This window comes from Phocoena phocoena, chromosome 2 (genome assembly GCF_963924675.1).
Source record: "Phocoena phocoena chromosome 2, mPhoPho1.1, whole genome shotgun sequence".
In the NCBI taxonomy this organism is placed as follows: Eukaryota; Metazoa; Chordata; class Mammalia; order Artiodactyla; family Phocoenidae; genus Phocoena; species Phocoena phocoena.
The window spans coordinates 60,729,262-60,741,692 of record NC_089220.1 but is presented as its reverse complement, the minus strand read 5'-3'; the positions used below and the strand labels follow the sequence as shown (position 1 = coordinate 60,741,692).

The following is a 12,431-nucleotide window of genomic DNA, read 5'->3' as shown; positions in this document are numbered from 1 at the left end:
ATTTGAATTTTGTCTTTTTTTCTTAATAAAATATAATATATACTTTCCAAAATTGTGACTATGCTACTTACATAATCTGTTTTGTGCCCTGCTTCTTATATTTAATCTTTGAAGATACCATTTTTAATGACTGCATAATATTCCACCATAGTGTACTTTTAACCACTTTATTGTTGGACATTTGGATTGTTTGAAATTTTGTATTATTTTACTATTTTAAATAATACAGTTATACACACAGAACAAAATCGTTACTTGAGTTTATGGTTCCTAAATGGAAATTACTGGGTGTAGCAACACTATCGATATCTGATGCTTCAAGGAATACTTTTTTTCTCCCTGTGTTTCTTTTTTGAACTTTCTCTGTAGCCATTTCATATGAAATATTTTGCAAATAATACCTTAAAGCAAAGGTAAGACCTTGTATTACCTGTTAATTCCATGAAAATTACTATCTATATAAATGGATGATCTAAGGTATCAGAGAAGCATCAAAGAGAAGCAAAAGAGAACATGGATAGAAAACATGACGATTATGTGATATGACAGTGAGAGTGACAGAAGCAAGCAAGCTCTGGTGAATGTTTGCTGGATGAATAAGGCTTGCTTCTCTTTTATCCATAAGAAATTTAATTTTTTCCTTGCTATATAGCAACAATGGAAATAAGATAATCATTTAAGTTGTTTATATATTGAATTTTATTTGCAGGTGAGAGAAACTATAGCAGTTCCTACCAAGGGACTTAATTAATTCTGTGAAAGGTTAGCTTGATTGTCTTAATTTCATGGATGATACACAGAATGGTTAAATGAGTATTCTCAAAACTCTGATAGAATCAAGAATTTATTGTAACAACTAAATTTCAGTCCATTATGATTAACCCTTCTCACTTAATTATTTTTTCTTTACAGACTTACAAACTAGCGATTACAGATTTAACTACAGCTATCAACATGGATAAAAACAGTTATATAGCATTTTATAACAGAGCATTATGTTACACCAAGATAAATGAACTTCAAATGGTAAGATGACCATCTTAGTAAACAACACTTTAAAGCATTTGTAAACTTATTTAAGGCATGTGTAAAGTATTTTCTTATTATTTTTGTTACAATTTTGGAAAAATAATTCTGTGGAAACACACATAAAACTTGAGAAACCAAAGAACCATTTCAAAGAATATTTATTTTCATTTTTAGTGCTTACCAAATTTTCTTATACAATCTCTGCAATGTCAAATGAAAAATTAATTTTACAATGCTTTTATATAAGCACTTAAAGGCCATGTAAATTTAAATGTTTCTACTGATAAATGTGTGCAGAATTTTTAAGCAGTGATCACTAGCAATATTGTTTGCTTCAAAATCTCAACATTGGGGCTTCCCTGGTGGCGCAGTGGTTGAGAGTCCGCCTGCCGATGCAGGGGACACGGGTTCGTGCCCTGGTCCGGGAGGATCCCACGTGCCGCAGAGCAACTGGGCCCGTGAGCCATGGCCGCTGAGCCTGCGCGTCCGGAGCCTGTGCTCCGCAACGGGAGAGGCCACAGCAGTGAGGGGCCTGCGTACCGCAAAAAAAAAAAAAAAAAAAAAAAATCTCAACATTAACTACAATAGTTTGTGGAGGTATTTTTTTTACAGTGGTCAGACCACAGATGCAGCAGGGAATTTTGAGTGATGGTTTCCAGCTCAGGGACCAGTGACCAGGATTATCTGTGCATTTTGAATGCCTAACTGATGGCTGCAGCAAACCTTTTTCTCTCTTTGTCCTGAGGCAGATGCTACCAGTGAAAGCCCTCTTTTATATTTTTTAATCTTACCCCTTCTCCACTCTCTCCTTGTTGGTTTGGTTCTTTTTCAGTCAGGATCCCTCACTGGGGAGCAGGTCAGTAGTTTCTCAGTGTTTTGTCCAATCTCTTGCTTCCCTTTTTGCTGTCCACTTGTTTCCCTCTCCTTGTTTCTATCCACTTCCATAGTCAATGAAGCATTCTTTAAAAGATTGCATCATGTACCTGCTGCTGTGTGTGGGCACACTCCCACAATCTCCTGGAAACTTGGAAAGTTAAATCTGTTTAAAACATTTAGAAATTTAGTAATTTATTTGCTATGGAAGGAAGAAGTTGAGAAACATTGTTTCTAAGAGGATGTAGAATTCCTGGTAACCGGATTATCAGGTTTCCTCCAGAAATGTTGACAAATGAATAACTAATTTTTAACACAGGCTGTCGTAAACCATTCTAGGAGCTAATTAAAGGATCATTTATCAGAGTAACCTGCACAGCAGGTATCTTTGACAGCTCCCTCCCCACCCCGACTCCTGCCTCTTCTGGGTAACCCTGAACTGCGAACAGTGGTCTGGGTGGGGGCAGGGAACTACTATCTTTGTTATCTCTTATGTGTAACAGAGCTAGTGCTCCATGAATAAAGAAAACGAAAAACTATGTACGTAAATAGAAACCTAACTAGAATAAGAACATATTGGTTATTTTAGAGCTGCCAGGTACCCAACGCTTTTCATCCAATGGGCTCCTTTTACAGATGAGGTTAGAAACACATCCAAGTCACACAGGGAAGAGGGACCTGTATCGGTGTTTGCAGGTTTGTTTGCTTCTGGTTAACAGTCTTTAGGTGGCTTTGTGAAACCATCTGACCTCCAGCATGTGGACCAGATGTCATTTTACAGTGTCACCTCCTCCCTTTTGTCTACCTCCACCCGTTTCTCAGCATTCCTGCCATAACAAGACTGAGGAAACCCAAGTACTTTGTGCAGAAAATGCACTCCCAAGATATGATTTCATAAAAACTAGAAAAGGTGAATTCTGGTTCCTATCACCTTATATTAATAAAAACAGTAACAGTTACCACTCATTTAGGGCTTATTGTGTGACAGGCACTGGGCTAAATGCTTTACCAACATATAATCTAAACATTTTAAAGTGGACTTCTACAATAATATGATGAATTATTAATATCCCGGTTTTGTGGATGAGGAAACTGAGGCTTAGTGTTAAGTAACTTTCCCAAGGCTGAAAGGTTAGTAATAATAGCAGAGGCAAAACACAAAGCCTGCTCGTTGTGACCTTCACGAAATCTCATTTCTCAGATTTTTTTTCCTCTTGTGTCACATATTCAGCTGCTTAGTGGATTTCTAAGGCATCTTGATATATATACAGGTTTTAATTCTGTGATTCTGTGAAAGGAAAGTGGCAAACATTCTAGTTCTGTTTTGTTTTACAAGTGTTACAAATGATTTTTACAGCCTTGTCAAGGTTTATTTATAGTTATGCCACAATATACACATAGGATATTTAATTGTACAATTCTTTTAGATGCTTGAGTGCCCAATCATGGAATAGTAGAGGAGAACCACTAAGCAAATAGTAAAATACTATTTTATTTGCATTTTCAGTTAGCATGTGCTACAGGCATATATGATATGATTTGGGCCTTTTCTGATGAAACCATATGGCTCTTTTGGACAAAATGTTCAGAAGGAAAATGAATTAAGAGATTCAGCTCCAGCCCAAATTTGGGATGCTCCTAGTACCTGGTACAGAGTAGATGACCAGTAAAAACTTGGCTGTTCATTGAATGAAAAAAAAAAAAGATAAAAAATGGAGAGAGGTCCTCTGAGTTGATTCTCAGCTTAGGCTAATATCTTAAAAAAACCGAGAATATTGAAGTAATATTCCAACAAGTGCTTATTTATTAGTTTTATTAAGATCTGTTTTCATTGCTTTATGATTTATTCATTCAACAAAAATTTATCAGATGCCTAATATGTGCAGGCATGGTGCTAGTTACTGGCTTTACAATGGTGAACAAAATGGATAATCTGTGCCTCCATAAAACTTAGGTTTCAGTGAAGAAAACAATAAATCACTACAAAGAAATTAAATTTCAAAAGGTAACAAGTGCTCTGCTTTAATGTCAACAGTCATTTGGTGAAACTATTAAGTTGGGGAAGGGTGTTGCATCCCCGCTTCAATCCATACACGATAAAAGTAGTTCACAGATGATTCACAGATAACATGTGAAGTGCAAGCGCAGTGCACACCGCTTATTAGGAGGGAGCGACATCCACAGTATTTAATTAAGGGAAACCTTTAAATCTAACAAATGATTATTTTTGGCCATAAATTTTGTCACATTAAAGAACTAATTATGAGGTACTAGTTTGTCCATGGTCAATGCAGTAATGCTCTAAAGAGTTGACTTTAAGTTGTAAGTGATTATTTCATTTTTAGGCATTAACAGATTATGGAATTGTGCTTCTCCTTGATGCTGGAGAAACTGTGATGTTAAACGCCTTTATTAATCGTGGACTCATCTACACAGAACTAGAGCAGTTCAGTTTTGCATTAGAGGTAAACCTTTCTGTTTACTTGTAAAAATGAACCCACTTGATTTTGCATGTTCACTTCTGAAAACCAGTGAAAAAGTTTTTCTTGATAACAAATGGCAATATTAATGAGCAATAATTCAACTTTAGCAAGAATTGTGTTGAAATACTTTGAATGACTAATAGAATCTTTGCAAAAAAAGTGTTTTTTTACTTTGTTTTTAATACAGATAAATAGCCAATATGTAAAAAAAAAAAAATTCCGAATTGATGAAATATCAAGACTATCATCTCCCCTAAGGGAGTGTCTTAGCTACAGACAAACAATAAAATGATTTATGTATCATTTACTTTGCTGCTTAGTGCTCTTTCTCATTCACAATTTTCCTTGTATTGATATTATTTTTCAACTTCTGGAGTCATCTTTTGAGATTCTGTCCCAAAAAATTACTTATTATTAAGGAAGTGTCCGAGAAACTGTATTCTAGGCAATTTACACTATGATGAAATGTAATTTCAAGTTGAACTCCCTTAGGTTTTGGTTTTGAGGTATACCGTTCAGAATTCCCTCAGGTAGGGGAAACTTTGTTTGGTGTAGGCAAAAATCTGTGGAACTCTGGGCAAGAGTGTTGGGTGGAGAAAGTGAGGAAAATGGGGGTTGGAAGCAAAAGACCTCAGCTGTTGGAGAATTAAATGCAGGGCCTGTGTTATCCACCTAGTAAGTATTTACTTAGTATTTAAGAACAACATTAACTCTAGTTATCGCACACTTACTACCTGCCAGATTCTCAATAATGCTGCACAATTTATGATTGTAACTTATGGAAGAGGAAGCTGATATTCAAAAGAGGTTAAATCAAGTCTTAGTCAGCCAGGAAGTACTGGGGCAAGATTTGAACTCAGGTCTCACTTGATTCCAAATCCTGTGTTCCTTCAGACAAGGCATGGTACTGACATTGGCATTGAAGATATGGAGACGAATATCAGTGACAGATTTCCAGTCCTTGAGGAGCTCATAGTCTGGTGGGAATCATTCTTGATCCCTCTCTTTCCTTACATCCCACATCTAAATCATGAGCAAGTGTGGTCAGCTCTGCTATCAAAACATATTTTAAATTCAGTCATTTCTCATTTTTTGCCACTGCTCTCCTCCTCCTTCCAGCCTCCACCTTCTCTCCCCTGGATTACTGCAGTAGCTTCCCAACTGGCCTCTCTGCTTCTGCTCTTTTCCCTCTACATGCTGTTCTCCACACAGCAGCCAAAGAGGTCTCTTCAAAACATAAAGCAGAGCAAGTTATTCATCTGCTAAGAACCCTCCAGTGACTCCCCATCACACTTAGAATAAAATCTGAACTCTTGACTATGGCCAACCAAGACCCTAGTGACCTAACTGCTGCTCACTGATCTGACTTTGTTGTCAGCGTTCTTCTTTTCTCCACTCAGGTTACTCCACTCTGGCCTTTTGCTATTCCTTGGAAATGCCAGGCTCCCTTCCTGACTCAGGGTCCTCACACAAGCTGTTCCCTATGTGTAGAATATTCCTCCTATTGGTTCACACCTTCCTTTCATTTCAGGTTTCTTCTCAAATGTGACCTCCTCAGTCAAAAAGAGTATTTTAATTAAAACGAATATTAAAAAATTAAAATAATCCCAAATAAGTCTGGAAAGAGAAAACAAAGGAACAGAAACAGAGGAGACCAGCAGAAAACAAATACTAAAATGGTAGACCCAAATTCAACCTTATCAGTAGTTACATTAAATGGAAATTGTCAAAGCACACCAACTGAAATATTGAAAATGCCAGATTAGAATGTTTTAAAAGTCCCAACAATATTCTGACTGCAAGAAACACACTTTAACTATAAGATATAGATAGGTAAAAGTAAAAAAGCTGGAAAAAAAATATGCCCTGCAAACACTACAGACCTGCCTTGGAATTATAGCAATAAGTGACTTTTTTTGTTTCATATAAAAGTGCATATAAAAGTTATGTTTATACTGTAGTCTATTAAGTGAGCAATAGCATTATATCTAAAAAATAGTACATGCCTTAATTAAAAAATACTTTATTGATAAAAAATGTTAACCATCATCTGAGCCTTCAGTGAGCTGTAGTTTTTTTGCAGTAGTGACATCAAAGATTACTGATGATCACAGATTACCATAACAAATACAATAATAATGAAAGTGTTTGAAATGTTGTGAGAATTACCAGAATGTGATACAGAGACACGAAGTGAGCAAATGCTTTTAGAGAAAATGGAGCCAATAGACTTGCTTGAGGCAGGATTGCCACAAACCTCCAATTTGTACAAAGTGCAGTATCTGCGAAGTGCAATAAAACAAGATATGCCTGTAATTAAAAGCAAAAAAAATGTTTCTCCCCTCTGTAAATTTAAAAAATTAACTTGAAAAATTTTTAAAAAGTGGCTGGCTGAGGTAGACCAATGAAGTAATATATGACTGAATAATAAGAGGGCTAAATGCAGAACCAAGAGAGAGCAGAGTCTTAAAACCTAACCAGGGAAACATTTTTAGTGGGAATGATTGATTAACAGAAAGGTCAAATAGGATGAGCACTGAACACATGTTAGTTAATTGATAGTTGTGTGATCTTCATAAGAACACGGGAAGTAGAGTGCGGCATTTAAACTGGAATTGTTTAGGAAGTTAATGGTTAAGCTTGTTGGATTGAGAACATTTGTTTATTTCTTTGTCCCCTTGAAAACCAGGAAGACAGTAAAGGAATAAAAAGGACATAATCCCACAAGGTTAAAGATAGTGGAGAAGAGGTGCCCAGACACCCCAAACTACCATTCCCGATTTTAAAACTTAAATATGAGTGGGTGGCCAAAGATTCTACACTTGAGGGAAGTAAAATAAAGAGTAAAATAAACACATTGTCATAGGGATATGGAGATGGTGGAAGAAGGGGCGGTGTGTGGAGTGATGGTGTAAGGTAGCTAAGTTCTATCCTATGTTGGAAGTTAAACATGATAAAATACTCATGTTATTTAGAAATTCAGAGGTAAATAGCAGAAGAAATAACAGCAAGATGTAAAAATGGTTGACTCTGGGGAGCAGGGCTCAGAGATAAGGAGAGGTGGCACAGGGCATCCCTGTAAGCATTGTGAGTTTTCTAGTTTCATTGGACCCTCTACCCTACCCTGGATACATGAGTTACTTTGAGAAAAATAAAAATAAATTTTAAAATGCCTTTAGAGGCAGTTTTCAAATTACGAAATGAAATTGGACTTACTAAACAACAAGAAGTTGATGGCGTTTGGGGACATGGAGATGGTGAGTGTTGACTCTGCTTTCAGAGATTGGTAGTGACAGGAACTAGAAAGACAAAGCCATGTGTAGCTTGCGGGCAGGCAGGTTTGAGGGAAGGCATACTAGGTTGGGGTGGTGAGAAAAGGATTAAAGTTACAAAGGACAGTAGAAGATGATGGAGCAAGTTTCCAGAGATGGGAAGGATGAGGTCAAGAGCGCATCCTCTGACACACAGGAAGACGGTGCAGGTGAAGAGTCTTACAAATAAACTCATCAGCAGAAGGAAGGGAGTGGAGGGAATTTGCTTTGTATGTGAGTGACTTTGTGTGGTTTGTTATTTATGATCCATATTAGAAATAAAACTAGTGCAGAAGAGGAAAATCATAAAAACTGCAGTTAGCTTTATTCTGAGTAATCCTAAGTCATCATTTGTGTCTGTTGCTGATAATGTCTAATTACCATGTAGCATCATAATGATTTTATATATAGAGTCAAGCTGACTTTTTAAGTTTTATCTGATTATAATACTAAACTTGGTATTCTCAGCCTTTTAAGTTTGTGGTCACTCCTTATAACTCCCAAAATTAATGGGAATGTTTGTAATAAATCTCAGTTACACTGTAAGTTTGCCCCCATTTCAGAAAAAAAAAAAAAATTCTCCTACGGGAGTTATCTGGTAGCATATTTGATTAGACAATACATTTCTTATTTTCTAACAAATAATTCCATTTAGTATCAAAATATGCTGGGAATCTAAGTGGGGAGTCCATATTCTCAGATGGGTCTGTGACTAATACCCTTCTCCTCCAGTAGGATCCAGGAGTGCTCAGTTTGACTGTACTGCTCCATCTTCCACCCCCAGTATTAGCAGAAAACTTATTCTACCCCCATAAAACAGCCATCTTCCTCTCTCTAGTACAGCCAAGGAAGGTTTGTGGAAGGATGAGGGGGAGGGGAAAGGGATGGAGGAGGGGAGGGAGGAGGGAGACTGTCGTTACGGTTGGGTCCTCCCTTGTTGGGTTGAAACCAGAACTCTGACACTTGCCCTTTAAGATTGTAGAATGCCCACGTCCCAGCCTCCTGGAAATGAGAAGGGAGTCTGGAAGGGTTTCTTTTGGTCACTCCAGGGGACGATAGAGTGCTCTCTACAGTCTAGCTTGGTCAAGTGAGCTCACAACCAAAACTGCCCAAGAGGATTCTCGCTGAAGCAGTCCTCTGGGAAAAACCAGAGCCGTCTTTATTCCTTCATAGGCTTTGAACTCTTACTTTCGGAAGGTTCCTTCCCATTTTATGGCAAACATTGAAATCAGTCTCACATAATTTATGTATATATGTACGCACACAAATATGCATATATATCTCATTGCAGTTGACATGATCTTTTGATATGTAGATATTTAGATATTTTATTTATTTCAGTTTAGTGATGTTTTTATTTTGCTTCAGGTTTCAGTTGTTTATGTAGGGCTTTGAAAAGCTAAAGAGCTTCAGACACTGTGTCTCTGGTGCCACAGCGGCAGTATCTCTGGCAGACTTAGCACTTTTAGTTCTCTTAACCTCTTCCCCAGTGCCATTCATGTCCACCCCAGCTGACTGCCCTGACTTCAAATCTTGTGGTTAGCGTTTCCATTGCTCCCTCTTGGGAGGCCTCTAGGATCTCAGGATAAAATGACACATTTTCCCCTAGAAGTGTGGGTTGCAAAGGTAGCAGCTGCTTTAGTTAATACACATAGAGGCTCAGTTATGCCCTTTCCCTGGGCCTGAGTGCCTGTTTGTCCTATAGTCATAAGGTTCTCTGCAGGTAAGTTTCTATCTCTGTCTGGATAGGGAAGTCTCTGGTGGTGTTCACTGGGAAAAAACAATAAAAAGAAAGTAAACCTGATACCTCCTTATAATACCAGGCAAAATCACAGGAAAAGTGGACAGTAGCGCAAGATTCTGAGTGAGTTTTTGGTTATGGGTTTCCTCTGCTCCATCTGTTTCGCTCTATATGTGATACTAAAAGGAAGAAATAAGGGTTTTAAGAAGATGTATATTTTAATGCTTGTGTAAATTTTATTCACGGTAGAATCGATGTTAGAAGGAAGTTTAAGAAAGCACAAAATATAATGCTGTAAAATTAACAAAAATTTGTTAAACTCTTTCAGGATTTTAAACAAGCTGCACTGATAAGCAAGACTGATGTGAGCCTTTGTCAAGCTACTGCCATGTGCTATCACAGGTATGGGGTGCAATTTATGTTGAGGTGAGAGCAAGTGAGACCATCAGATTTATAATTATAATAGAAGAATAGAAGAAACAGGAGAATATTGTGGAAGTGACAGAGTACAAAAATGGAGAGAGGCACAAAGAATCCCTGTATCAGCACTCTTCTACCTACTAATAAACTATTTTAGCCAAGTCAGCAAGTAAATACCTGCATCAGAGCATTGCGAGTATCCATCTGATTCAAGCCCATTTATTGGAAAGGACCTTGGTAATACACAGAATGAAATCATGCGTAACTTGAAATGTCTAAGAATAAAATAAAGTTATTAACTTTGTTCATAAAATGGAACTAACTTTTAAAAAGCCTGTTTCTTGGAAGAGAGGTTGATTTAGAAAAATATTATATTTCCAAGAAAATTTTACATTTAGAAAGCATTTCTAAATCTAAAAATGATTAAAATAATACCAGTAAGTATCTACAAGGTATAATAAAATCTACAAAAAATGTATTACTTAAAACATTATTACCTGTTTCTGGTATTATTGTAAAAATAAGTAAGTTATAGACGGGAGAAAAAAGAACAGTTATATGAGGCTATAATACAGAAGAAGGTCAGTTTAAAATTTACTCTGAGATAATATTAGAGTATAGTAGATTGATTTTGCTAACTATAATACTTACATTTCTACACATACATTTGACATTTAAAAATTAATTTCTAACACTTTGCTTTTAAAAGCATAGAAATGCAGCACATGAGTATTTTAATGTGAAATAAAGTGTATTTGGTTAAGTAATAGTTTACAGCATTATTTTTCATGAGAGAAACAATAGCAGTTAATTGGATGAGGAAATTAGGATAGTAGACTAGGCTGTGTAAATATACAATTTAGACAATAAAACATAGTTTGAATTATTTAGGAAATTGAAATTCTTTTTTTCCCCTTTTATTACATAGCTAGTACAGGTACATTTCCCTATGAGAATTAGATTTTTAAAATTTTATGAACATAGTAGTATGATAACTGAAACTTGTGAAGGCGTTTTTGGTTAAAAGGCCTAAACTGGTCTCGGACCTTTAATTTTATACAGACAGCAAAACACAGTCACACCATTGTCTATTTTAATCCAGCAACCTTTGTACAATTTATCTTTTTAAGTAATTGTCATTCTTAAAAAGAAATGGAATAACGATGACTGATGTGTTTGTTTTGGTAGGCGAGTGCAGGCCAAAAATGTCTGAGGTCATTGAATTCTCTTAAAACTAAAAATAGACACCAAAATTTTTCTCAACCTCATTCCGATGTTTTGCAACTATTAGAGTCAGTAAATTTCTCTGTGTGTCAGTTCCTGATCTCTTTTATGAAATGTAATCACTGGGTATATATGGTGGATCCTCCTTAAGCTGATAACTGCTTTGCAATTCCAAACAACCACCTTTCATCATCCCGCTAGAATCTCTATTGTCCGTTAATAAAAGTAGAATTTAAATCAACAGTAAAGCTCTGATAACTCATAGTCCCAATTCCATGTGTTTTAACAGTTTTACTGAATTTAACAATATGGAGTGTTTAGTGATTGGTTACATTTATTTCAGGAAAAATATTTTTGCTTTTCAAGGTGAGCTATAACCTATTACTACAGCAGCATGGATTGTAAATAATGAGATTCACTATTGGCGTCTTATGGTGGAGAAAGTAAAAATTCTCCCATTTGGAAAATTTTTAAAAAGTAATAAATCTTTAAATTTTAGGGCTTTGATCTTTTGAACTCGTGGGGTTGCAGACTTTTGAAGTGTGCCTTTGTATATCTCTGGTTCTCACTCTTGTGGTTGCTAGGAGACAACATTCCTTAGGCTGAATATCCTACTTGTTGCCCAATTTGATCACTAAGGGTGTTAAGGTAGAGTTAATTTTTAGATCTCTTTGAGAAAGCTACCTTAAGATTAAAAAAAAAAATGTCACAGAGGGAGAGCCTGGTGGCTCAGAGTTACATATTCTGTCCATTTTTTACTTCAGCACATTTATTTTACCATTCTTATATTTGTATAAAATATTTCTGAATCTTCGACTCTGCAAGCCACATTCTTTAGTTTTGGGAGGTATTTATGATTCATTTGTACAACTCAGTAGGGAACATCTGGTCACCTATGTGATTAATTTGGAAAATGAGGTGGGCCTTGGTGTCCGTGGCCTAGCCTGCAAGCTGAGCACACGATTCTTAGTTAATAGACACCATAATGAGAGGCATGCACCTTCCGTCAGTGATCACGTTATTTTAGATTTATACAAACACTTTTTGTTTTAGAAAAACTAATTTAATATACTTTTATATTTGTGTAATTGATGTTTAGCAATTTATGTGCCAGTGAACCTGTATCCTGATATAAGAGACACTGCCACATTTTTTCATTGTCTAACTACCATGTGATTATTTAACAGGAGCTCCAACCTGCAGGGCACTGTGTGATACACACATCTTCAGAAAAGTGAAGTTGTTGTGTGTATGGAGTTTTTCTTTTTTTTCTAGTGGTGGAGGGGTTTGGGAGTCTCTGGCTTTGGCTCTCTCACCTCTTCTGGACTTGATTTTTAGTTATCATCAGCT

At 36.4% G+C, this 12,431-nt stretch overlaps 1 protein-coding gene across 1 annotated transcript in view; it reads left to right on the top strand.

Annotated features, from left to right (window-relative positions):
* The window catches only part of TTC6 (tetratricopeptide repeat domain 6), a 199,394-nt gene that overhangs the window by 171,147 nt on the left and 15,816 nt on the right, over positions 1-12,431 (top strand). Inside the window, exons 24-26 of the mRNA XM_065871682.1 lie at positions 913-1,026; positions 4,248-4,367; positions 9,766-9,839. Coding sequence (XP_065727754.1) covers positions 913-1,026; positions 4,248-4,367; positions 9,766-9,839 — 308 coding nt within the window. The remainder of the gene's footprint in view (positions 1-912; positions 1,027-4,247; positions 4,368-9,765; positions 9,840-12,431) is intronic.